Source organism: Danio aesculapii, chromosome 21 (assembly GCF_903798145.1).
Source record: "Danio aesculapii chromosome 21, fDanAes4.1, whole genome shotgun sequence".
NCBI classification, from domain to species: Eukaryota; Metazoa; Chordata; class Actinopteri; order Cypriniformes; family Danionidae; genus Danio; species Danio aesculapii.
This window is the reverse complement of record NC_079455.1, coordinates 432,668-458,848: the sequence shown is the minus strand read 5'-3', so window position 1 is coordinate 458,848 and position 26,181 is coordinate 432,668. Positions and strand designations below refer to the sequence as shown.

The 26,181-nt window shown below is 39.0% G+C and overlaps 2 protein-coding genes across 4 annotated transcripts in view; both read left to right on the top strand.

Moving 5' to 3' along the window:
- The window catches only part of fnip1 (folliculin interacting protein 1), a 38,459-nt gene extending 15,416 nt beyond the window's left edge, over nucleotides 1-23,043 (top strand). For 2 of the 3 annotated variants that reach the window (XM_056445974.1, XM_056445975.1), the window contains exons 7-18: nucleotides 2,080-2,163; nucleotides 3,190-3,261; nucleotides 5,834-5,969; nucleotides 6,433-6,634; nucleotides 6,716-6,801; nucleotides 11,233-11,379; nucleotides 12,366-12,535; nucleotides 13,293-14,451; nucleotides 14,600-14,765; nucleotides 16,865-17,059; nucleotides 19,172-19,287; nucleotides 19,783-23,043. In XM_056445974.1, coding sequence (XP_056301949.1) covers nucleotides 2,080-2,163; nucleotides 3,190-3,261; nucleotides 5,834-5,969; nucleotides 6,433-6,634; nucleotides 6,716-6,801; nucleotides 11,233-11,379; nucleotides 12,366-12,535; nucleotides 13,293-14,451; nucleotides 14,600-14,765; nucleotides 16,865-17,059; nucleotides 19,172-19,287; nucleotides 19,783-19,861 — 2,612 coding nt within the window. In that variant the 3' untranslated portion in view covers nucleotides 19,862-23,043. The remainder of the gene's footprint in view (nucleotides 1-2,079; nucleotides 2,164-3,189; nucleotides 3,262-5,833; nucleotides 5,970-6,432; nucleotides 6,635-6,715; nucleotides 6,802-11,232; nucleotides 11,380-12,365; nucleotides 12,536-13,292; nucleotides 14,452-14,599; nucleotides 14,766-16,864; nucleotides 17,060-19,171; nucleotides 19,288-19,782) is intronic. The other variant, XM_056445976.1, reaches the window with a different exon arrangement.
- An 812-nt stretch (nucleotides 23,044-23,855) lies between these two features.
- The window catches only part of LOC130215122 (rap guanine nucleotide exchange factor 6), a 96,957-nt gene continuing 94,631 nt past the window's right edge, over nucleotides 23,856-26,181 (top strand). The window contains exon 1 of the mRNA XM_056447024.1: nucleotides 23,856-24,327. Within this exon, the coding sequence (XP_056302999.1) occupies nucleotides 24,223-24,327 (105 nt within the window). The 5' untranslated portion in view covers nucleotides 23,856-24,222. The remainder of the gene's footprint in view (nucleotides 24,328-26,181) is intronic.

The following is a 26,181-nucleotide window of genomic DNA, read 5'->3' as shown; positions in this document are numbered from 1 at the left end:
ATTACACACACACACCAATAATCCTGATTACACACACACACTGATGATTCTGATTACACACACACACACTGATGGTCCTAATTTTACACACACACACACACACACACACACACACACACACTAATGATCTTGTTTGCGCACATACACACACACACATACACACACACATATCACAATGACTGTCAGTAAATCAGAGATTGAGATGCAGATGTTCAGTTCAGAATCCTCCATGGTGTGTGTGTGTGTGCGTGCGCGCGTGTGCACGTGTGTGTGTGTGTGCGTGTGCGTGTGCGTGCGTGTGTGTGTGTGTGTGTCCTCCTGATGTTTTGTTTTCTTCTGTTATTCCTGATGTTTTCTTCTGTCACTCGTTCATCTAAACTCCTCATCGACACATCCTGATCATGTGTTTGCTTCAGGAAGCCTCTCCTCGTGTCCAGCTCATAGTGCTGCCCTGAAATATGACATTAAATAAACCATTTCAGTTAAATGTGTGTTTAGTTCAGGATTTAAAGATACAGTTCACCCAGACATGCAATTCTGTCATCATTTATTGATCATTTATTACTTCCCAACATTTTCTTTTGTCTTTTTTTTTTCTTTTTCAATTTTCTTTTGCTTTTTCTTTTCTTTTCCTCTTTTCTTATTCTTCATTATTATTGGTGTTGTTGTTACTATTGTTGTTATTATTATTATTACTATTTAAAAAGTAAATGATAAATGACAGTAATGTGGTCAAAACTGCAGCTGAATGAGCATCATGTTTCCATTCAAAGCTGAACATTTTAAATGAATTGACTTGTCATATAAATAATTTGTGTATAAAGCACTATGATCCAATCACATCCTCTGCCAAGACATATCTGTCAAGGGTTTTATTCTGTATCTGTGTTTCCATCATGGTTTGTTTGCATTAAATAATCCACTGCATTTGAGCAATACTATGAGCCTTAAATATAAACCAGAGATGGAAACATGACTTCTAAATATCAAGAGAGACCGCTTCTTTCTAGCACACAGACACTAATGCTCTCCTCTAAACTCACCATTACTTCTACAGTTTAATTATTATTCTATACTTGAGTGTAGTTTGGCCCTGGCCGTCCTGTTTTTGAGCAGTGTTTGTGTGCAGCACCCACAGAACTGACTGAACATGTCCAGTATTCAGCTTTAATTGTCATTGAATCAGTTCTGTGTGTTGCTGCTGTACATCTGTCTGTTTGCATTTGTCCTGCGAGCTTCATAGACACCACTGGTCAAAGGTTTGGAAAACATCATTTATTATTATTATTATACATTTTTAAAGGAAAGTCTTCCGCTTACTAAGACTGCATTTATTTGATTTGAAGATACAGTAAAAACTGTGATAATGCAAAATATTATGAATGATAAATGACTGGCGGATATTAAAATGCTGGTTTTCTTGTTTTTATCTGATTTTTCAGCTGTCATTACTCTGATTTGCTGCATAGGTGTTATTCTGGATAGTATGTTCACATTTTCCTTTACATTGCCATTTCTAAGTAAATTTAAAGACAGAAAGATTAGATTTGATTAATCTGAAACTGCTGTAAAAATGAAAACCTAAAGTTATCTCTTTAATGTTATCTGTAAATAAAGACATTTAAAATGTAAATATGTACCTCACATGCATCTGTGAATGCTGAAAAGTAAAATAAATCATGCTTTCCTCAGAAATATGGAGCAGCACAACAGTTTTACACTGAAAATAATCATAAATGTTTCTTGATCATCAAATCCTCAAATTAGAGTCATTTCGAGGATCACTGACACTGAAGACAGGAGTAATGATGCTGCTAATTCAGCTTTACGTCAGATATAAAATACAGCTTACTATGCTAATAATGTTATGTGAAACTGTAGTTATTTGACAGTATTTGCTGTATTTGTAATGAACTGAAAGCAGCCTTTAGTCCGCAGAAGACCCTTACTTCAGAAAACAACACTAATGTTGTTGTTTCCAAACTTTTGAGCACCGGTGCAGACTGAGATGTCTCTGTGTCTCCTGTTCTTGACTAACCCGTGTGTGTGTGTTTCTTCATTTTACCGCGGTGCGTCCAGGTTTCTCTCAGCTCTGCAGCCCGCGCCGAGCGCTCTCAGAGCAAGGCCCTCTCCGGCTCATCAAGAGCGCCTCTTTCTTTTCAGGTTGGCGCGTATGTGTGTGTGTGTGTGTGTACGTGCATGTGCATGTGCATCTGAGGACTCTGCTTGTGCTGTGATTGTGAATTAGGCTTGCACAATATTTGAAAAAATGACAATAGGATATTTAGTTTTTCTGTCATTTTAAACGTGTGTTATACATACATACATACATACATACATACATGCATACATACATACATACATATATATATACATATCAATCTTTTCTTCATCTAATAAATGACTTGCACCTCAGAAAGCAATCCTGACATGCAGTGAACGCGTGGCCTTCACTGGTGTCAGACGCAGAGCACAGATGCTCTTGATGCTTTAGGTCATTAATAATATAATAACACTAATACTTAAATGGTAAGGCGTTTTAGAATGACCAAAACAACAGTTCAGATGGTTTACAGTGTGCTCAGCCTGCTGGATTGTCCATTCATACACCTTTTCATCATCACATGATCTCTTATAACACAATCACATGACCTTTTTTAATGTGCATGCTGAAATATGTGTGGTAAAAGTGTTTCCATCGTAGTTTATGCACATCTTTTCTTATTGAATAAAGAGTTTATCCTACTCAGTTATGCGCATAAGTTTTATGCACATTTCCAAAATGTATGCGCATCATGGCGTTTCCATCAACAGTTTTTTTAATGCACATAAGCAAAATGCGCATAAAAATAGGTGGATGGAAACATAGCTAATGCCTGCTCAAATCATGTGTTCAGAACTGTGCTCCTGGTTATTATAATCCCGATGTGACATTGCAGATTGTAGACTACTGCAGATGCGCATGTTACCATATCGATGCTGAAACCATATATTGTGCAGCCCTAATATAAAGCATGCCGTCTGGTAGGACGTGTAGCGGTGTGGTGGTGTGTGTGTGGTTGCTGTTTCTCCTGCTGTGAGAGTGTGTGTGTGCTGGCGTAGGTAGATCACAGTGGAGATGCTGGACTGGTGGTGGTTCTGCGCGTGTGTGTAAACTCTCTCTTACAGTGTTTCTCTGCCTTCGCTCAGGACACAGCAACCCAATGGACATGCCTGGACGAGGCCTGTATGACGAGCGGGACAGCGGCATCGCACGCTCAGGTCAGCTTCTGCACGTTTACACACACACACACACACACACACGGTTTACCACCATAAAGTCAATTTGTTTTTGTTTTTTTCTTCAGATTGTTTTTGTGGGTTTTATTTTAATCAAATTCACAGAAAATTAAAAAATTAGTGCTGGCAAAAGCAATCACATCCAAAATAAAAGTTTTTTTTTTTTACATAATATGCGTGCGTGCGTGCCTGCGTGTGTGCGTGTGTGTGTGTGTGTGTGTGTGTGTGTGTGTGGTGTTGTTATTTATTATGACCAAATAAATACACAAATGCAGGCATCTATTTGATGTGAAAGCTACTTTTTATCGTACCTCAGTCAGGCAGTGAAGATCATTGATTTAAACTAACCAGATCTTAAATGTGGGGATTTTATAACATGTCAGTACAGCGGAAACACCTGAGAGAACTTATACAAGAGTAAAGTCCCTGCGCATGTTATCGCCCATTAGATTGGAAATGATTCTGGGATCCTGAACGGCTTCCTCTGTGTTGTTATTAACCAGGTCATGCTGTGGTATAATATTGACCTGGAGATTTGCAGCTTTCTGAAATGCAGTGGAGCTGGAAAAGCTTGTGCGATGGAAAGTGGCATGATGGTCTGGTCCACATATCTGGGATCTCTCGCTCTGGCTAATGCAGCATCACATGCACACGCTTATATTTAGCAGATCCCAAAAAAACCAGGCCTGCACTGGTTAATGAGCAGGCTAATTCAGGCCATGTCGGCACACGCGTTTCATCTGCATTGAGCTTCTGGAGTGTCTCTTATTATTAATGTGACTCTGGAGACCCGCTGACCCCACAGCGTAAAGGCTAAAGCTCTGTTAAAGCGATGTGAAGGCAGTGTGTGTTATTCACCAGCAGAACATCTTTATTATTAGTGCTTCAGTGTCATTACATGCTTCTATTGGCACTGAACTGACTTTCCTTGTTGACTCTCTGTTCAAGCTGCAGGATGCTTTAGTCCAATAGATGTGCACGATTTCTATACTGAGAGCACTTTGATGGATGCTTATAAAAATGTGTCCCTGGGAAGAATTTTAGGTTATTTTAGCATATAATGAACTGGAAAATCACGTCTAATGTTTTAATGTAATATTTAATTTAGTTTAATTTAAAAAAATACTTTTTTCATTTATTTTTTTTTTCAATTCAATTAAATTTAGTTCATTTAATTAAATTTATATTCAATTAAATTTGTTTTTTTTTTTTTTATTTCATTTCATTTCGTGTTTAGCTTCATAAAATTTGTGCCATCTCTTGCTCTCAGCGCACAGAAAAGTCTACATCAGCAAACAAAGATTCAGTGGTTCAGTGTGTATAATAAATCTATATAAAAAATAAAATACTGTAGTAATCCATAGCAAATACTGTAGTGTAGATTTGAACCATACTATTAAACAAGCTAATGTTTGCATGAACCGGAAGCTGCGGCCGTTTTTTCTTTTTTTTTCTTTCGTATTGTGCTGCAGTTCCTAGAAAAACGAAATATTAAATTAGGAAACAGTGGGCGTGGCCTTTTTTCTACTGTGAGCTGATTGGATGTAGTAAAGTAGGCGTTTCATTCAGAAAGATGAGGAAAAGGGTTTGGGGAGAGTTATTACAACCTAACAGACTCCTCCTCCTCACCACCATTTCTGTTTGATGTCAGAACTGACAGCTGAAGGGGCGTGGTTAACTGTGTTAGCCACGCCCAATTCCTAAAATATACGTAATCTGACTGAAAAAAAAAAACAGGATGTGCATTTTCAGATTTTATTTTAAGATTAGAAGGGTAAACTATTGTTATTGTCTTAATGATGTGCACGGATGAATTGATCAGCACAGAACTAGCAATGTAAGCGAACAACATCAGTATGCTTAGTTTTGATTTCTTTCGGACTTCAATTACTTGATTTAAATGAATGTATTGTGGTGATTCTACAGTTGCTTTGGTAACTCAACTATCCTAATATACTATAACTAATAACTGATTCTGAATCATGGATTCTGTTTATTTACTTGTGTAAATGTGTGTACATCTATATTCACTCCGTTTTTAAACTAATTACAGTAATATTATTGACTAATATGAAAATATTCATCTGATTTATTTACAATACAGTTTGTACAGTAATTATTTTAGTAGAGATATTCTATGAGAGACTTGCTTTTACCAAATAAGTGGATCTAATTGGATTTGCATTTTAAACATTAAATAAAAGTTAAAAAGATAATTTTTTATTTCATATATTAAGGTTTTAGTAGAAATTCACAGATTTTTAACACAATTCTGCGCAGAAATAGCACAACATGTCTGCAGATTCCGTCTGGCCCTGGTGATAACTAATAGTGTATATTATACTACACTACACCATTACAGTATAATGCACTTTACTACAGTACAGTTCAGTGCACTATAATTTACTATAATATAATGTAGTATTTTTTTTCATCTGGGAATCTACGTAAATCAAGCTATTACTGTGATGATTGTGATGTTATTGTTATGGCCGGTGCAGGTCTGTATGGCTGTGAGTGTAGAGTGTGACCTGCTCTTGTCTTATACACACAGCGTCTTTAAGCAGTCTGCTGATCACGCCGTTCCCGTCTCCGGGCTCTTCTCTGACCAGCAGCTGTGCCAGCAGTTACCAGAGGCGCTGGTTACGCAGCCAGACCACCAGCCTGGAGAACGGAGTCTTTCCCCGATGGTGCGGCACACACTTACAGCTCATCTAACACACGCACACTCACAATACACACTTAACAGCTCGTCTAAGACACACACTCATACATTTACGGCTTGTCAAACACACATACACGTGCTCAGCACACACACAGCTCGCCTAAAACACTTGCAACACACACAAACACTCTCTCTCTCACACCCTCACTCTCACACACACACTTACAGCTTGTCTAACACACACACACAGCTTTATTGCTCAACAGCTACAGTACATTATCAATTTTTGATAATAAAGTAAGTGAAGTCTTTTATTTTCTCAAGCATCAGGCTTCAAACTACATAATGCATCTGTTTTCTTCACAAAATCTGCTTTACTAACACAGTAACACTTTTTAGGGTCTCTTTTTCAGCTGCCCATATGCAGTAAAGACTCACTAAGGTTGCATTATTAGACTGTGATTGCATTATTAAATGTGTTTCTGCAGGTCTGTGGAGGAGAGCTTCAACATGTCTGACGAGAGCAGCGGGCCGAGTCTGGGTGTCGCCCGCAAGAAGAAGATCGCCATCGGGGTCATCTTTCAGCTCTCGCCCAACGAGGAGGAAAACGCAAAGTTCCAAGACTTCTTCTTCTCCCACTTTCCCCTGTTCGAGAGCCACATGAACAAACTCAAGAGCGCCATCGAGCAGGTTAGACTCGGCCTGTGCTTATGGAAGAGTGTGTTCACTCCCGCTGTGTGTGAATCAATCTCTCTCTCTCTGTGTTTGAAGGCGATGATACTGAGCCGCAGGTCAGCCGATGCCAACCAGAGAGCCTTGGCGTACAGCCGGATGGTGGACGGCCTGAATGAGTTCAGGTGAGTTTGCGCACAAATTATGCAAAAATCACTTTTATACAGGTTTAAACCCAGTAGTGTGTGTGTGTGTGTGTGTGAATATCTCCAGCAGCCTCTAATGGTCAACATGAATGAATTGTGTTGGTTCTAATCAGACTTGATGAATGAAACACTTTAATTGACATTCTCTCTTTGTACTTGTCATCTGAGGGGGAAAGCCCCGCCCACTCTCCCTCATTAGCATAAACAGCAGCCCTGAGTGAGAAGCAGCCGTCTGACAATGAGCTGCTGAAGATAATGTCAGCATAGACTAAGAGGATTATAGATGTGGAGTTTTGGATGAAGCAGAGACAGGAGCGACATAGACTGATAGAAGCATGAAGCACACACTCACACTGAAGCACACCTGCACACCTGACCAGCACTCACAACACACACACTGCTGTTCTACATCTGCCACTATACTGACACATAGGCATCTGTAGCTCCGCCCTCTTCTGAAAAGAGCACAATCTCATTTGCATTTAAAGCGACAGTCACCAAAACACCACAATTAGGATCAAAGCCTGAAAGGGTCAGTTTCAGAGAGCTGGAGAACATTATCTGTGTGAATATTCTCAGCTCAAACTCACACACACACACTCTGACGATGTGTTTACAGCTTATAAAGAGGGGCAGAATAGATCTCCTTTTAAAGTGGGTGTTTCCTGACCCCATTTTCAAATCATCTTTCTTGTTTTAAGCGTAAATTCCCTTAATTTTGGCTCGTCATTTTTAAAAACAAGACAGTATTTTTTACTTGTCTAGAAAATGCTGCTTTATTTAAGAATTGTTAGATATTTTGACCAGAAACAAGACGAAAACTTAAAATAAGAAAAGCATTTTCTGCAGTGTAGTGTCGGATATTAAAAAGCTGTAGTGTTATAACCGTATTGCACAGGTAATTGATGAATGGTGAAATGTTCTGTGCAGAGGAGCTTGTTATTTAGTGCTGTGTGTGTAAAATAAGCTCAGTGTGTGCGAGAGCTTCAGGGGTGATCCTCTATACACACACACACACTCTCATACTTCCAGTCATATGCCTGCTGGTCAGTGGCCAGAGCAACCCGAGCCGAAACATTATCTCTCCCACACACTGTCAGGACAGACCAGAATAGTCAATAATGTGCAAGGGAACAGACAAACAAATATTTCAGATTTCCCACCTCCAGATGGCTTATTATACACTCTGAGTTTTCTGTTCATCCGGGTGTGTGATTAGAGGAACAGATGAAGCTCTATAGTGGTGCATCAATGTGTGGTGTTTTTCTTGAGTTGTGGGTATTTTGCATCTCCTAGGTAAACCCTGTCATTTATACCCTGTTATAAAAAGGTAGTACAATCTGTAAAGCACTGACTGAAAAAGCATGGGACTTGCTCCAGAGTGATGTCGCTTCCTGTGGCAGGAAACTCTGCAATGCAATGAAAAACAGAATCAAATGTTCCTTATTATATTGAAGCAGTTTTCATTTTGCATTAATAATGGGTTCAGTTTACCCTAAATTATACAACCGTTTCATATCATTCCAGTTCAACAAAACTGAATGGGAGATGCTTGAAATGTATCGCGGTTTTAGAATCAGACATATATTGTACAAGAATTCATTCATTCATTTGGATTAGCTCTTCCAAATATTCTAGCATGCCTGCGACAACTAATGACTGTATTAATATAGATCTAATATATCTGGTGTAGTATGTGTACCTGTACAAAAATCAATTCCTCTGTTATTTAATTATTCAGAAATCACCAAACTCTGAGCTGGATTGATGAAGGAAAGTGCATGATGTTTTCCGTCAGTCCACAATTCAGTTTCGCTTCACAGGGTTCCCACGGGTCACGGAGATTTCTGGAATATAATAGAATTATTATTGTTGTTGATTATTATTATTATTATTGATTCATTCATTCATTCATTTTCTGTTCGGCTTAGTCCCTTTATTAATCAGGGGTCGCCACAGCGAAATGAACCACCAACTTATCCAGCATATGTTTTACGCAGCGGATGCCCTTCCATCTGCAACCCATCACTGGGAAACACCCATGCACACTCATTCACACACACACACATTACGAACAATTTAGCTTACCCAATTCACCTGTACCGCATGTATTTGGACTGTGGGGGAAACCGGAGCACCCGGAGGAAACCCACGCCGAGACTCGAACCAACAACCTTCTTGCTGTGATGTGATTGTGCCACCCACTGCGCCACCGTGCTGCCCTTATTATTATTATTATTATTATTGTGTCCAAATCATGGTTTCAATTATTATTGTTGGTCATATTTACATTTTTTTCTTTCCATTAATCAAAAGGTCATTTGTTTGTCCTGTGTTTTTATGCGTTGTTTCATGCTGTGTGTCTGTTGTTATGATTAGGCTTTTGTTGTGTCATATTTCCTCAAGTCAGATGTTGTTACCTGCCTGTAGCTGTCATAATACTGTCAGTGGCTGTTTTCTCTCTGCTCAGTTGTAAAGACAAAAGCAGCCTGTTTTTCTGTTCATTATTGATCATGGAAATTCAGCTTTTCAGTCAGTGAGTCTGGGAAAAGTCAATGAATTTGACATTTGGCTTGGAGTGGGAAGCCTGGGTTCATGAAAGTAGACCTCGGCTTCATAACTCTTACCTAATCCAGAGCTAAAACGGTTCGGTCTGTTAGCTGAAGCTTTTTATAGCTCACTACATGCTACAGTACTGAGAAGAGTAGTACGGCTTGGGAAGTGTTTGTCCTTCTTACAAGTGTCACGTTGTTAGCGGTGCGCTCCGCTATCTGCATCTTTCCCAGCGCATAATCAGCAGCAGTACCTGGAAACGACGTGTGGGAAATCTCCTCGCTGTGCACTTTAAAGCATGTATTGCTCCTCTGATGATGTCCTGAGCTCTGCTTGGTGTATAATGAAACGGAGGTGCAGCTGGAGCAGGCCATCGATACCACAAAAAATACTGTCATCAGTATTGAACAGTACTTAAACCTATAAACCAGGGGTCTCAAACTCAAATTGGTGGAGGGCATTACATGGCCATTTTAACATTCAAGCACAAGAAGAAAGTGCAAACCTGATGCATCTCAGGACAGCAGACATCAGGTTTAAATTTCAAGCATTACCTGTCAGCAGTGCTAATGCAAATCAACACGTTCAGTGGTGTCACACACCTGCTGAAGTATATCTGTGAATGTTGTGTGTGTGGGGCCGAGCATTAGACACACACTCTGGTATTCTTACACAGAATATACGCAGTATTACTTTAGCATTTTGTTTCTCGTTGTACATGCTGAAGGGGAGTTTCAATTGCTATGAAAGTACAAATAATAGGCATAATACTAATAATAATAATTATTATTCTGTCCTAAGTAATTGTTGCTTAAGCAAATGTTTCACAGACAGCGAAAGAACAGCAGAAAGCAGGTTTGGGAACTTTACTGACTTTACTGCTGATTGTTCTTCTAAATATATTTCTTTTTTGTGAAACTACAACAAAGAGGAGAAAAGTATGCATATAATGTAATGTTCAATTCAACCAGCTTGACATTAAAATGTTACTAATGTGCATAGTTTTTGTACAAATCTTAATAGAAGCGAGGAAAATCTATTAAATGAGACTGTTTGTATAGAATATTAGCAAAATGACTATATGTTTCACCACTAGCATAGCGTGTAAGACTTGAAGTAGTATAACATGATAATAGCTGAATGACCCTTGAATCTTGAATAATGGGTTAAAATGGAGCACTTGCGGTCATGTATTTCCAAGGTTTCAATGTTTAAATCAGCCACAGAAATTATCTACATGTGTGTTACTCTCGACTGAGAAACCGAAAGTAAAACTATAGACCATTTCAATGTGGTAATGTCACTGGCCCATAAACATTTCCCTCTTGTTGTCAAACTATTTCATAACAATATCAAGATGCAATTCATAACTTTACATTAAAACAGCTATCACAACATTATTTATCAATATGCAAACCTTTTTGGATTCTCGGAAGCTATGGAAATTAAACATGTAAAACAGGAAATACGTTAGGACTATTGTTATTGATTACATTTTTCAAAGTGGTCTGGCTTCATGCGACGGCACAGTAATGATGCGACGGCACAGTAATGATGCGACGGCACAGTAATGATGCGACGGCACAGTAATGATAGTGATTCAAAAATATGTTTTTTTTCATATTCCCTGTGGGCCTACAGATGACTTCTACTATGATGTATGAATTTAGTCATATCTCCCAGCATTAGTTTATGCAACATCTCCAGTGTTGAGCTCTGGCCTGCAGCCTGTATTCCTCTGCTGTGTCAGATGTTAAATATGCTGAAAAGGCCTCCGCCGGCCGGGGCAGCCCTGTGCAGATCAAGTGCTCTTTGTTTCAGCGTTTGACAAAAGCTCTTCTGTTTTTGTTTTTTTAGGACCACCATCTGCAACCTGTACACTATGCCACGGGTGCCGGAGCCCGTCTGGCTCACCATGATGTCGGGACCCCCAGAGAAGAACCAGCTCTGTGGACACTTCATGAGGGAGCTGGCCCTGCTGATGGAGCAGGCCTCCAAGAACCAGTTCAGTAACAGCACTCACACTACTCTGTTTATTCATCTTTATTATGTTTACTTTCTACATTTATTTGTTTATTTACCTACTCATTTGTTTACTTATTTATTTGCTTGTTTACATAATTACTTACCTACTTATTTACTTGTTTGTTTACTTAATTTCTTAGTCATTAACTTGTTTTTTGTTCTTTATTTGTTTACTTGTTTGTTTGACTTTTTTTTATTTGTTTAATTTTTTATTTTTTGTTTATTTATTCTGTTTACTTCTTTATTTGACTTATTTTTTATATTTATTTCCCATGGTTCCCATGATCATGCCGAACGGTCAGGCGCCCATTAAGATCTTCCTGGAATTACCGTTGTGTATCAAATGTGCTATATCAATAAACTTGCCTTGCCTTGCTTGTTTGACTTGAATATTTGTTTACTTGTTTGTTTGATTTTCTTTTATTGTTATATATTTTTGTTTTGTTTATTTACTCGTTTGACTTATTTACATAATTATTTGCTTATTTATTTACTTGTTTGTTTGAATATATATATATATATATATATATATATATATATATATATATATATATATATATATATATATATATATATATATATATATATATATATATATATATATATATATATATATATATATATATTTAACCAGTAAGATCCCAAGGTCCCTAAATCTATTTAACGAGGGTGTCCTGGTCAAGACAGGCAGCATAGGACAAACTTGCATAGAAACACACACACACAATATAAAGAAATGGTAAAAACCATAGGAAATTATTGAAACATGGACCTTTCTTAATTGACAGGCTTTAAAATATACTTTAAAAATAGGGATAGATGCTGCAGATCACACAAGTCTTAAAGCTTGTTCCATATATATGGAGCATAATTGGAAAACTCATTGCGCACTATAATAAATGTGAATGGTGGTTCTGTTTTTTTATTATAACCTTGTCTTGTCTTGTTTTTTTCTGCTGCTTTAGATTCCTCCCTGCACTTCTGACTGCGGTGCTCACTAATCATTTGGCCTGGGTTCCTACGGTCATGCCGAACGGTCAGCCACCCCTTAAGATCTTCCTGGAGAAACACTCCTCGCAGAGTGTGGACATGCTGGCGAAAACACACCCCTACAACCCGCTCTGGGCACAGCTCGGTAAATCACAGTGCAGAAATCAAGCGCTTCTCCCCCTGAAACACCCCTGCAGAGTTTTGCTCCATACCAAATCAAACACACCTGAAAATTATAACATAAGCATTGCGTTTTTACCTCCAGATGTGTTTGATTAGGGATGGAGATGGCTGTTTCCGAAATCGCCCCTATACCCTTAATATTGCTCTATTTTAGGCAGCACCATTTCTAGTGGTGTCTGAAACCATTGTGGACTATATGAAGACTTAATCAATCCCACAATGCACAGCAATAACGAGTTTCCAACCAATGTTCACTCAACAGCTGCAATATACCCATAATGCACTGTGTGCGCGCCACAATCCAGGTCTATAAACTGGTGTATAGTTTAATAAGAATTATGATTTCTTGTTTAATTAAAGTAATGTTTGTGCACATCACTGAAATGAAAAGTCTTTGTTTGATTACTAAAAGACTAATAGAGTGTTAAATAACTATCGCAGGGTCTGAGCGAGAGGTGTAAATCTGTCTGAGGGATGTATTAAACCACAAAACAGCATTCCATCAGTGCTCAAATTCACTCACTCATTTTATTCACTGCTTTAAGTGGACTATATTAGTGGACTACTGTAGGGAATAGTGAATGAGGGTACAGGGAGCTATTCTATACCCCACCCTCTCTTCAGGTTGCAGTTGAGTTTGTCAAACATTGAATAAAAACTGCACATTTCTGTCTGGTTGACAGAAAATTAAAGTGTGTGTATATACTCCATTGCTGTAGGTGACCTGTATGGGGCGATTGGCTCGCCGGTGCGTCTGTCCCGTACGGTGGTGGTGGGCCGGCGGCAGGAGCTGGTGCAGCGGCTCCTCTACCTGCTCACCTACTTCATCCGCTGCTCGGAGCTGCTGGAAACACACCTGCTGGAGAGCGCCGAGGACGAGGCCATCGTGATGCCCGGATCCCTAATCACCACATCACTGCGCCGAGGAGAGGTGGAGGAGTCCGAGTACGTGCTGGTCACCATGCACAAGCCCAGCCGAGACTACCTGAGCCAGGAGGACAAAACGGAGGACCCTGCAAACCCAGACGAACACCAGACGGAGCACACCAGTGATGCGCCGGTCTGCAGAGTGGCCGACAGCCCACTGTTCGACACCCGGCTGGAGATGCTGGTCAAAGTAGGATCCACCTCTCCGTCTGAGAGAAGAGCCTCAGTGGAGGTGCAGGAGGCGCAGGCAGAAGCTGGAGGCGTTCCCATCAGGATCCACCCACCGTCCGACGCCCTGCTGGAGAAAAAACCCCCGGACAAGAGCTACCCAGAGATCGAACCCTCAGCCAAAGTCACATTCCTCATCGGGGACTCCATGTCTCCTGAATCTGACCTGGAGAGCCGGCAGCAGAAGGTGGAGCAGGAGATACGGAGACACAAGCAGACGCTCCTCAGAGACGCTCAGCAGAGTAGCACTGAGAATAAACTCCAAGTGGACCAAATCAAGAGTAAATCCAGTGTATTTGTGAGTAGAAAGTCGACTCGGTGGAGTGCGAGTGCGCAGGAGGACTGCGTGGACATGTTCGAGGAGTACTTCAGTGAAGACAACCCTGTGGAGACCATGACTATTGATGATGTCTATCAGAAACATGCAGCGAAAGAGAAGTCAGACGTGCAGCTCGAGTGTGTGCGTGTAGACGCCGGCTGCTGTAAAAGCTGCAGTTCTGCTGATCTGGATAAAGGCATTGAGATCTCTCTGAGTGTCCCTTCAGTTGTAGAGCAGAAGAAAGCAGCTCCTCTGAATGACTGGGAGATCCCTCGAAACGAGAGCTCGGACAGCGCTCTGGGGGACAGCGAGAGCGAGGACGCTGGCCCGGATCTACCCAGAGTGGAACCCGATGGAGCCTTCGACAGCGACTGGCAGGATGAGCTGGAGCTGCCGCTGCCCGGGTGAGTCTGAGACTAAACACCACATGTTTCAGTGCACAAAAACATGACCTCGTATCATATGACCCCATGTATAGACAAGATCTTTGCAAAAGTGTGGGTTGTGTGTGTGTAAGAATGCTGATAATGAACATGATTGGGTGTTTTCCAGGGCGAAGCTGGTGGAGAACTACTCTAAGCCGAGCATCGCTAACTTCGGCAGGTCGTTGTTTGGAGGTTACTGCCCCTCATACGTCCCAGACTTTGTTCTGCAAGGAGTCCCCAATGATGAGAAGCTGAAGCAGAACCTGGTGTCTGACCTGGCTCACGCTGTGCAGGTAACCACTAACTGCACATTTCATCTGCTGTTGCTGTCCATCTTGCAATGCCTCAGGAAGCTCTTTTCTGCAAACGCATTAGACTTCTGGGTCCGCATCCACAAATCTTCTACATTACTATAAACGTTTTCTCTTACAGCTAAGAGTTCTCTCACTAAACAGGAATCCCTAGCTCAGAGCTTTCTCTGAAACTGTTCACAAAGCTGCCGAGATTAACATTTATTAAGAAAAAGAGTTCACTCAACACAGCTCACGAAACTGCTAGCCTGATGTGTACCGGGCTATTATGTTTTCCAGTCAGGCTTTAAAATATTGATCCACCCTGACTGTCTTAATGAGAGTTCGTTAGTTTGCTAGTTCGTTAGTTAGTTAGTTAATTAGTTAGTTATTTTTACAACACAACATTGCCCAATATGCTGAACACAATCAATACTAATTAAAATAAATCCTACATCACATGCATAACAATTAAAACATAAGGCAATCCCATCAACATTAAAAAGGCTCCAGTGCTGAAGAACAAAGATGGAGTTTCAGAAGCTTTTTTAAAAGCAAATAAAGTTGGAGCGTGTCTAATGTGGGGTGGAAGCCCGTTCCAGAGTTCTGGGGCGATAACAGCAAAAGCCCGATCCCCACTTCTTATACTTGTCAGTTTCTGTCAGAAGTCTCGCAGCCGCATTTTGGACTGATTGCAATCTATTCAGGGTATTTTGACTAATACCCAGATAAAAAGAACTGCAATAGTGAAGTCTTGCCAAAATAAAAGCATGGATCAGCTTCTCAAGGTCATTAAAAGAGAGAAATGACTTCACTTTTGCCACAAGTCGTAAATGGAAAAAACTGGATTTAACAGCTGAATTTACTTGTTAAATATCAGATCACTATCGAGCTGAAACTCAAGGTTTCTAACAACAGGTTTTTGATAAGTTTGATAGCTCACCAAAACCTTATAATTCCAGAGGGGCAGGATCCCCAAACCAGACCAGCTCAGTTTTTTTCCTCATTGAAATTGTAAAATTTGATGATAGCCAGGTCTTAACCTCGATTAGACGTCTCATAAGAGAGTCAGGGCATTTTTATCATTATTTTTAAGAGGGACATAAATCTGAGTGTCCTCAGCATAAAAATTAAAAGCCACCCCATATTTACGAAAAATAGATCCTAAAGGTAAAATATATAAAAGAAAATTAAAATAGGTCCAAGGATAGACCCAATCTAGAGGAACATATTAAGCTTATTTCACTGCTTGTGCATTCTCTCATAAATCAGGTAGTTATTTTGTATATAATATTCAGTTGAGGAATCACTATCAACGTGTGCTTGAATTATTGCTTTAAATTAGTTTATGCTAACTGTCGTTGTCAAAAATACTTCAGGACCAAGTTAATAAAAAATAGATATATGTCACCAATAATGGATGTCAGAACTTTTTGGTTACATTTTACATAAAGGTTGTATTAGTTAATGCTCAATAAAGCATTTACTAACATGAACAAACAGTGAACGCTTCATTTATTACAGTTCATGTTAGATCATGGTAAGAAACTCAATTGTTAGCTCGTTAAGTCACGATGCATTAACTAATGATAACAAGCATGCATTTGTGTGTTAGTAATACATTAGTAAATGTTGAATTGTGCTTAATAAATGCCATACTAGTATTGGTCATAATTAATTCATGTTAAATAATTAGTTCACAGTAAATACATTAACTAATGAATGCTTATTGTAAAGAGATTCACCATACATCATGTATTATTATAATGTGAAATTTTACGAATTATTAGACCTCATTTCTACACAGAGAGTACATGGATGGATGTTTTTAAAAGTGTTTCCCCCAGAAGATCATTCTCATATATTGTGTATTTATTTATTGTTTAATATCTTATTAAATGCTAAAAATGGTTATAATCATGTTAAATGTTTTTATCAGTAGTGATCTTGCCATGAAACAGCTATAAGTTGCTGATGTGGCATTAAACAAACAAAGTTAAGGAATGGAGAGAAGTCTGAAAGTGAAGCTGAGAGTGATGGTGACAGTATCTGAGTGTGATGAAACTGAGCAGAATGTAAACTGAGTGTGTGTGTGTTTTCAGCATCCGGTGCTGGACGAGCCCATCGCAGAGGCCGTGTGCATTATTGCAGACACAGAGAAGTGGACAGTGACAGTGGCCAGCAGCCAGAGACGCTCCTCTGAGAAACTGGGTAAAGAGGTGCTGGTGTCCAGCCTGGTGTCGGGCCTGCTGCAGTCCACACTCCAGCTCTATCGCCTCAACCTCTCCCCAAACTTTGTGAGTGACTCTCACACACACACACACATCAGGGCTCCTGCAGATACACCATAGATTGTATATCTGAAGATACAAATAAATTCAGTTTACTTGAAAGTTTGTGAATATAAACATGCGTTGATAATTGACAAATACTATGAGAGATAATAGCTCTGACTGGCCGGCCAGAGACTGTATTGCATGTGACTGCTTTCAGTTTTGGTTGAATTTGCTTGGCGTGCTGGAATTAATTGGGTAAATGCATTTACATAGTTTATCGCACATCAGTTTTTGTGTGTGCTTTCTCAAAACGAATGCATATCTTGGCATTTCCTTTAAGCGTTTATTATGCCATAATCCAAAATGCTCATGAAAAATAAGTGAATGGAAACTTTAGCTAGAGATGCAGTGATAGACATTTTCTTGGCCAATTGTGAATTATTATTTTATTTTTGTAAGTGTGACCTGCTGATACTTGATTTTTATTGATTCAGATTTAATTTTATAATAATAATCATAATAATAATAAAATGACAATTAAAATTAAAAAATAAACACAGATCTTTGTACTCTTACGTGATTGTGAAATTAGAAAAAAGGTACAATTATTGACAGTGGAAAATTACATGAATTTTAAATGTTGTTAAAGCAGTTTGAGGAAACTGTGATGTTTTTATTGTTGTTGTTGTTATTGTTGATAATAATAATAATAATAATAATGATAATAACAACAGTAATAATAATAATAATAATAATGATAATAACAACAGTAATAATAATAATAATAATATTAATATTATTATTATTATTATTATTAATATTATTATTATAAGGAAAAAAGTCTTCATCCTCTCCATCAGTCAGTCTTATGTCACTGCAGGACAGACAGATATAAATCATTAGCATAATGATCACTCTTCACACTAATTAGTTTAATTAAAATGATCACCTGTAGTGATGACTATAATAAGATGCACAGTAGTGCGCATGCGTGAATAAAATGTGCAGTAAATAGTTAAATGGGCCGCTGGTTTTCACAGCTGTTTTACATTAACTGAAGTATAAATAAAGGCTGCGAGATCTGTGGGTTACAGAGAAAACGCAGAACTCTGAATGTGCAGTGTATGTAGACACACTACATCTGCAGCACAACGAAATAAAACAGATGAAAAGGGAAACACTTTAAGTAAATATTCACAGCATTTACTGCCGTCTTATTACCTGCCTATTATTAAGATATGAGATATATCTGACACCTAAACTACCTCACTAACTAAGCAGCTATTTAGTCATTTGTTGCACTAAAAGTCTCAGTTAACAGTTTGTTAATAGCTGGAATTGCACATTTAAAATAAAGTGTGTTCAGAAACATTGATTTTATTTCTTATAACTTATGCTTTTACTAATAGTCCACATTTAAAGCAATATTGCTCTTTTATTTATTTTCCACTACATGAAGTGCAATAATATTTAATCATTGCATTTGTAGTTCTATTTTTTTAGTCAAAAGATGCACTAAGTCAGTTTTGGTAAGCAATGTTAATATTTCAAAGCTCTTAAAAAAGAAGCCCATATCCCAACATGCCCCGCCCCCTTTTCCCCCTCACGGTGTGATTTTTCTGCAGTCCTGCAGAGGGCGCCAGCGCTGCACATCACTCTCAGATTGTAGTTGATCTTGGCCAGGCTAGCTTTCTCTCAGATGACCCTGTCTGTCACTCAGTCATTACATCTGCTCTCTTCATCTTATTCATGATCTATTCCAAACCTGACCGAGTTCATTTCTGCAGTCGAACTCTAAAGATGATATTTTGAGGAATGTTTGAAATCGGTAGTCGCTGGCTGACTTAGTATTTCTTTTCTTACTATGGAAGTCATTGGCTCTGGTTTTGTGTATGTGCAGTTGTATGTATGTGTGCGCTGTTGTGTGTGTTTAATGTGTGTTTGTTTTTATCAAGAGAGACTTTTGAAGGAATTATTTTGAAATGTGAATCCTTTATAAGTTGTAGAATTGATCAAGTAGACTTAGTATTTATTATTGTTTGTCTTTTTATTGTTATTAACCGATGTTTTATAGAAACCTGATGTTTATAAAGTGTTGAGTAAATAGCCATTGAAGCTGTGTGTGTGTTTCAGTGTATCATGCATCTGGAGGACCGTCTGCAGGAGCTCTACTTTAAGAGTAAGATGCTGGCGGAGTATCTGAGAGGACAGACACGAGTGCATGTGAAGGAGCTGGGCATGGTGCTGGGGTGAGAACACACACACACAAACACACACACATTCATCATGGTGCTGGGTTGAGCATACACACACACACTCATTTATTCGTACACTCATCTGATCTTCATAGTGTTGCACAGCAGCGTCAAATTAAGAAATTAGGGAAAGGAGGAATCTGTTCAGTCTATCATGAACCGCAGATGCTCTATTGTAAATGGTGAACAACTCCAAACTGTAGTATCTGTAAAAATAAGAGCACATTTTAATCTGGGGGTCATCTGTTCAGGCTAAAGCACATCACACACACTGATGAAGCACATGCGCAGACTTTACTCCCTGTATCTGTTTATTCTCATCAAGTAAAAGTTACATTTAATGTGCATTCTCAATATTCATGTGCATCTTGTCATTTCCATGAAGCATTTGTCATGTGCATATCCATAATGCACATAGGAATATGTGGACGGAAACACACACACACACGTGTTTCTTTATGTGACGGTCTGCTGTTCTTCTTTCCACAGGATCGAGTCTAATGATCTTCCCCTGCTCGCAGCCATCGCCAGCACACACTCCCCACACGTGGCCCAGATCCTGCTGTAGGCGTGCGGACACACACTCATTCCCCCCGGCGTCTACAGGTACAGGACTCCAGCCAGCCCCGGAGAGCTTGCGGGTGAGCAAGACTGCAGGACAGACGCTCTCGCAACCGCTGGCGGCCCACAGATGTGCACCGCTGACCACAGAACAGTCGACTCCCGATGCCAGATGCAGAATTCCACTGTACACCGGGTCTCATTCACTAACCATGCGGACGCACACGTTTGCACGAATCAATCACGAGTCATCAAAACGTCCGCACTGCGATCTATTCTAAATGTAGGAAAATAGCACATGACAGCACAGGTACGCAATGATCAGGCTCTGCAGGATTTTGTGAGAAATAATCTGATTTTAATTTATTTTTTTAGACTGAATTGATGGATTATGTGGCCGGTTTTGCAAATTTTGCTGAATTATTATTATTAATTAATTTTATTTTTATTTTTTGGTGAAATATACACAAATTTTCTGACTTGATTTCTGTAATTATATAAAGCAAACACAGAGAGAAGCTAGACTTCACCCCAAAGCTACGGCATCATATTTAAAAATGAAACCAGCTGATTGAAAATAATGCTCTAGTTCAAACAGGCTTTGAGCGTGTGTTGTGATAATGTCACATGACACGGATCACACACTGCATGAGGAGCACATATTAACAATTATATTAGAATTATTCTAATATATAAAGTTGAAGTCAGAATTATTAAACCCCCTTTGAGTTTTATTTTCTTTATTAAATATTTCCTAAATGATGTTTAACAGAGCAGGGAAATGTTCACAGTATGTCTGATAATGTTTGTTCTTCTGGAGAAAGTCTTATTTGTTTTATTTCAGCTAGAATAAAAGCAGTTTTTAAATTTTTTTATAAACTATTTTAAGGTCAATATTATTAGCCCCTTTACACAAATTGTTTGTCAACTGTCTACAGAACAAACCATCATTATACAATGACTTGCGTAATTACCTTAACCTGCCTAGTTAACCTAATTACCCTAGTTAAGCCTTTAAATGTTACTTTAAGCTGTATAGAAGTGTCTTGAAGAATATCTAGTCTAATATTATTTACTGTCATCATGACAAAGAGAAAATAAATCAGTTATTAACACTATTATGACTAGAAATGTGTTGGAAAAAATCTGCTCCGTTACACAGAAATTGGGGGAAAAAATAAAGAGGGGGGCTAATAATTCTGACTGCAACTGTATATGTTAGATTATTCACCAGTATGATGTTTTTGAATATAAAACTATGCAGACGACTCTGTTGCATGGTGAGAGTCAGTGTCCCGACTGGTCAAAATATGCAAGATTTATGCAGCATTTAACAAAAATGAGAACTGCACAAAAAATACTGGATTCTGCCTTAAATTCAGCGATTGTGAAGTCCTGGAGGGTCTGAATAATTATGTATTCCTGGGTTCTTATAAACATGTATAAGAAACCCTACATATTATCATGTTATTTACAGGGTGAATGAAAACTAACAAGACTTTAACAGTTAATATTACAGTATATAAATAGAGATCCACACAACAATCAGCTGCTGTATCCTTATATAAAGATGATCAGTGTGTCTCAGCTTGTGTTTGGAGGAACCGGCGTCTTTAGAGAGCGGACAGATGTGTTTCTGAGACTGATGAACGGCTGTTCAGGTCTCGATCACACAGGATGTGTTTTTAATTATGGCGAGAGGCGTCATTTTAAAATGGTTTTCCTTCAAGTTTTGACGGATGGAAAAAACTGCTGAATAAGCAGCTGAGCATCAGAACCGTTGATGCAGTGGTTACCTAGCAACACAAAAGGCACAGCACTCTGCTCTTTAAGAGTTTTTTCTAAAGTCCACAGAAATGCAGTGTGATTCAGATCTGAGAGCGTGTTCCACATCCAGCATCAAACCTTCGTTAGCATTAAAGCTATCTTTAGTTTCAGAGTCATCATTATCTCTCCTTAGTTCATCATTCATCTTGTACTTTAATCTGGACAAGTGCCGCTTTGAGGAAAGCCCTTATATGGAGCTAATGTGGGCGTGCATTATGCAAATGACTAACCTTGTGGATTTTAGAAGACTCTGAATTCACTAACAGATCAAACTCGTGTGCGTGCGCTCATGTTGTGGATCAGCAGGAAAGATTTCAGAGTTCAAAAGTGCGAAGAACACAATTATTAGTGAATGAGACCCACTCTTTCTTTCTTTCTTTCTTTACTTTCTCATCTCAAGCATCGTCAGATTGTCAAAGCCAAAGAAGATCCATCAAGAACAAACACTGAGGCCGCTCTCGACGCTTGGTCAAATCTAGACCTGCTCCTTCAGAACTTATGAAATCAGTTTTATGATTTTTTATTTGTATTTTTTCCAAGTAATTGTGACAATCCTGCAAGATTTGTAATGTTTTCAATGCGTTTACAAGAGGATGAACCCTGTCCGGCTGAAATGAGCTCTACCTCACACACTTTTCTATCATGCTGAATCAAACATTTCGAGGTGAACTTTTCAGTTTTCACCCAATCACGGCAAAAGCGTGGCATGAAGGAGCTCCGAGGATTCAGCTTTATGGTGTAACTGTTTTGGGCAAAGTCACTTTATCGGTAACACAAGCGTTTACCTGTCCCACAGGAGAGATTAAGGGATGTATTTCTGTTTAATTAGTCGTTTAGACGTGACATGCTGTGTAACATACCTGTATTAAATGAAAGGCTGATCCAGGAACAGTCAACAATCATGTGTTTTCAGGACTGAAATGCTGAAACTCTTCATGCAGAGACTCTGCTTCACTCGCAGCCGGATTGTTTACCGCTCCAATAATAACTGGGAGAGTACGATTGGTTGGTTTTTGGGTCGTACAGTCTTAATCAACACGACGTGAACAAAAACAGACTGCTTTTTTTGGTTTTAGCTGGTTAAAACATGTACGAGACGCGTCTGTGGGACACATGCAGTTCAGTTTATTTTATAAAAGAAAAAGGAGAAACTCTGTCCTCATTTCTCCTCTGCAGAATATGTATTTATATCTAATAGTTTCTTTATACAGAAGATAATAATTTATTTACATGGCATGCGTTGATAAATGTTGTATATACTGCTTCAATATTCTTGATGTATTTGTACATATAATGCCTTCTTTTTGACTTCTCTTTGTTTCCCAGTTTTTATGGGGATCCTGTGCAATAAATATGGCAACAATACAGATATATAATGTTGATTGTTCATGCATCACAGCAGCTCTATCTCTGTCTGTTTCTGTCTACTTTAGTATACATTAGCTTTTCAGTGTACTCTAGTAAGCTAGTTTCTCAGTGTACACTATTAAGCACTTGTTTCTAAGTGTACTCTAGTATGCACTAGTTTCTCAGTGTACACTAGTAAGCACTTGTTTCTAAGTGTACTCTAGTATGCACTAGTTTCTCAGTGTACTCTAGTATGCACTAGTTTCTCAGTGTACACTAGTAAGCACTTGTTTCTCAGTGTACTCCAGTAAGCACTTGTTTCTCAGTGTACTCTAGTATACACACTGGTTTGTCAGTGTACTATAGCACAAACACTAGTTTTTCAGTGTCCTCCACTAGTTTCTCAGTGTACTCTAGTAAGCTAGTTTCTCAGTGTACACTATTAAGCACTTGTTTCTAAGTGTACTCTAGTATGCACTAGTTTCTTAGTGTACATTAGTAAGCACTTGTTTCTCAGTGTACTCTAGCATACACACTGGTTTGTCAGTGTACTATAGCACACACACTAGTTTTCCAGTGTCATCCACTAGTTCTTCAGTGTACTCTAGTACACACACTAGTTTCTCAATGTCCTCCACTTGTTCTTCAGTGTACTGTAGTACACACACTAGTTTTTCAGTGTCCTCCACTAGTTCCTCCGTGTGCTCTAGTACATACACTAGTTTCTCAGTGTCCTCCACTAGTTCTTCTATGTACTCTAGTACACACACTACTCACTCGGTGTACTCTAGTACCTACACTAGTTTCTCTGTGCTCTAGTACGCACTGGTCTCCAACAGCAGCAGCAGCGGCGGCTCGTCATGTGAATGTTGTTGCGGCTCTTCTTCAGTCATGGGCTTCTGCTACTGGACCCTTCTGCTCGGAGGATCATACGAGCCTCCTGTTATTAATGATGATTTACAGTCGCAGATGGAGAAGTGTCCGAGGAATGAAGGATTTGTTTTTGCCAACTTTCGCCGTTTGTGATTCGCGCTTGATTTTCAGCAGCGCCTTGACTCAACTTCTCATGCTAACTGAAGCTAACTCAAATCAATGCCAGATTTGTCCTGCTCCTCAAGCGCTTCGTGATGAAATTCGCGTTTTATTTCATTCCAGTTTTATGTTTAACACTGTTTTAACGTCGCACGTGGATATATGAAGTTTTTATTCCCGGAAACCACAGAGTTTAATATGAATTCCTCAGTAGATGTATCGCTGAAGAGAGCTCTGAAAACTCCTCCGACACGACGGACTGCTGAGGTAAAAACACACTCAAAATCGATCACAACACGTGAGCGAATTAGAAAACAGACACAATTAGAAAACATAAACATACACTAAAACGTCAATTACACGCAGTAAACCTGATCGATCAGCGCAATGAACTCTGGTGTGTTTCGGTTCGGGAATCATACAGTTGTTCACGGCAGACTCATGATCGACTCGTGTGAGCTCATCACCCTTCAGCTGTACTTCTGCAGTTGTTTTAATGTTGTGTTTTGGGGTCTGTGAGTGATTTGTTGTGTCTTTCAGCAAGTTATTAGTGTAGTAGTTTGACAGATGTGCAGCTGCTCCACAGAATGATTCTCAGCGCAGTACAAGTGCAGCAGTGTTAGATCAATACCTCAGTGTAAAACATCTGATATTAGGTTTCTATATCAGCAGAAGTGTTTTATTAATTAGCTGAGATCAATGCGAGTCTCACTTCTGCATTCCAGCTGTGCCGCCGGACACTTCGAGATGCGGGCTGTGTCTCAAATCCTACTGAGCACCCTTACTAGATACCATATTAGTCAGCTGAAGTGAAGTGTTATTTTTTAACGTGAAGATTAATTTTACTTGCTGTATTTTAGAATGAATGAGACTGTTACTACGACACCGTACTAAAGCACACTTCTGAGAATGTCTTGCTCACTTGTTCTTGATGTAATGTTGATTTCTGGATTCATCTAGAGAAGGGCTGCTGTAAGTTGACCTAAGAGAGCTCAAGAATCAGTTCAAAGTGTAAAGGTAGGTTTTATTGTAGGGCTCAGCAGAAGGATTGTTTCCTGTCTTCAGACTTTACTAACAAAAGGGATGATATACATGTATTATTATTAATGATCTATATTAAATGTTATTTACAGAATCTTTAACAGAATTAAAATGAGGAAAATAAGTAAATTACCGTTTATATATTCTTATTTTTTATTTATTTTTTATTTTTTTACAAAAAATTTCATTTTAACTTCTCGTTTTTTAAAACAATTTAAAAATAGTTTTTAATTTCCAAATTAAGATTTTATTTGCAGTTACTATGAAATCTAATCTGACAAAAATCTCATATCACAATATTAGTCCTCTATATATAACGATCTTCATCACAATACAGGGCATGTCCTGTAAATCCAGTCATTTAATAGTTGATATATATTGAGCACATGGAAAGGGCTGTTTCTTTTTACATGTTAAAGTATACAGTATACTCAAAAATCTGCTTATTCATGTGTGATCATATTTCTCACTATTAAAAACTTCAGGGCAAATGTTTTGATTTTAAAAGCTTGTTTTTGCGATTGTTTTATAGCTTCCAATTCAGTCTTCTATGAGAGAAACGGTCAAACGACTCGCTCCACAAACAACTGTGTTCATCATGACTAAACATAAAGAGGAGAATAATGTAATTAGATGATATCAGTTTGCAACATCAAGCAGGGCTGACACAGTGGCGCAGTAGGTAGCGCTGGCGCTGGTTCAAGCCTCGGCTAGGTCAGTGGGTGTTTCTGTGTGGAGTTTGCATGTTCTCCCCGTGTTGGTGTGGGTTTCCTCCGGGTGCTCCGGTTTCCCCCACAGTCCAAACACATGCGCTAGGGGAACTGATCAACTGAACTGGCCGTAGTGTATGTGTGTGTGAATGAGTATGTATGAGTGTTTCCCAGTACTGGGTTGCAGCTGGAGGGGCATCCGCTGTGTAAAACTTATGCTGGATAAGTTGGCGGTTCATTCCGCTGTGGCGACCCCTGATTAATAAAGGGACTAAGCTGAAAAAAGAAAATGAATGAATGAACATCAAGCTGAAGTCTGGAGCTGAAAAGATTCCAGCGGCTGCGACAGAATACGATAGACTTGTGCATA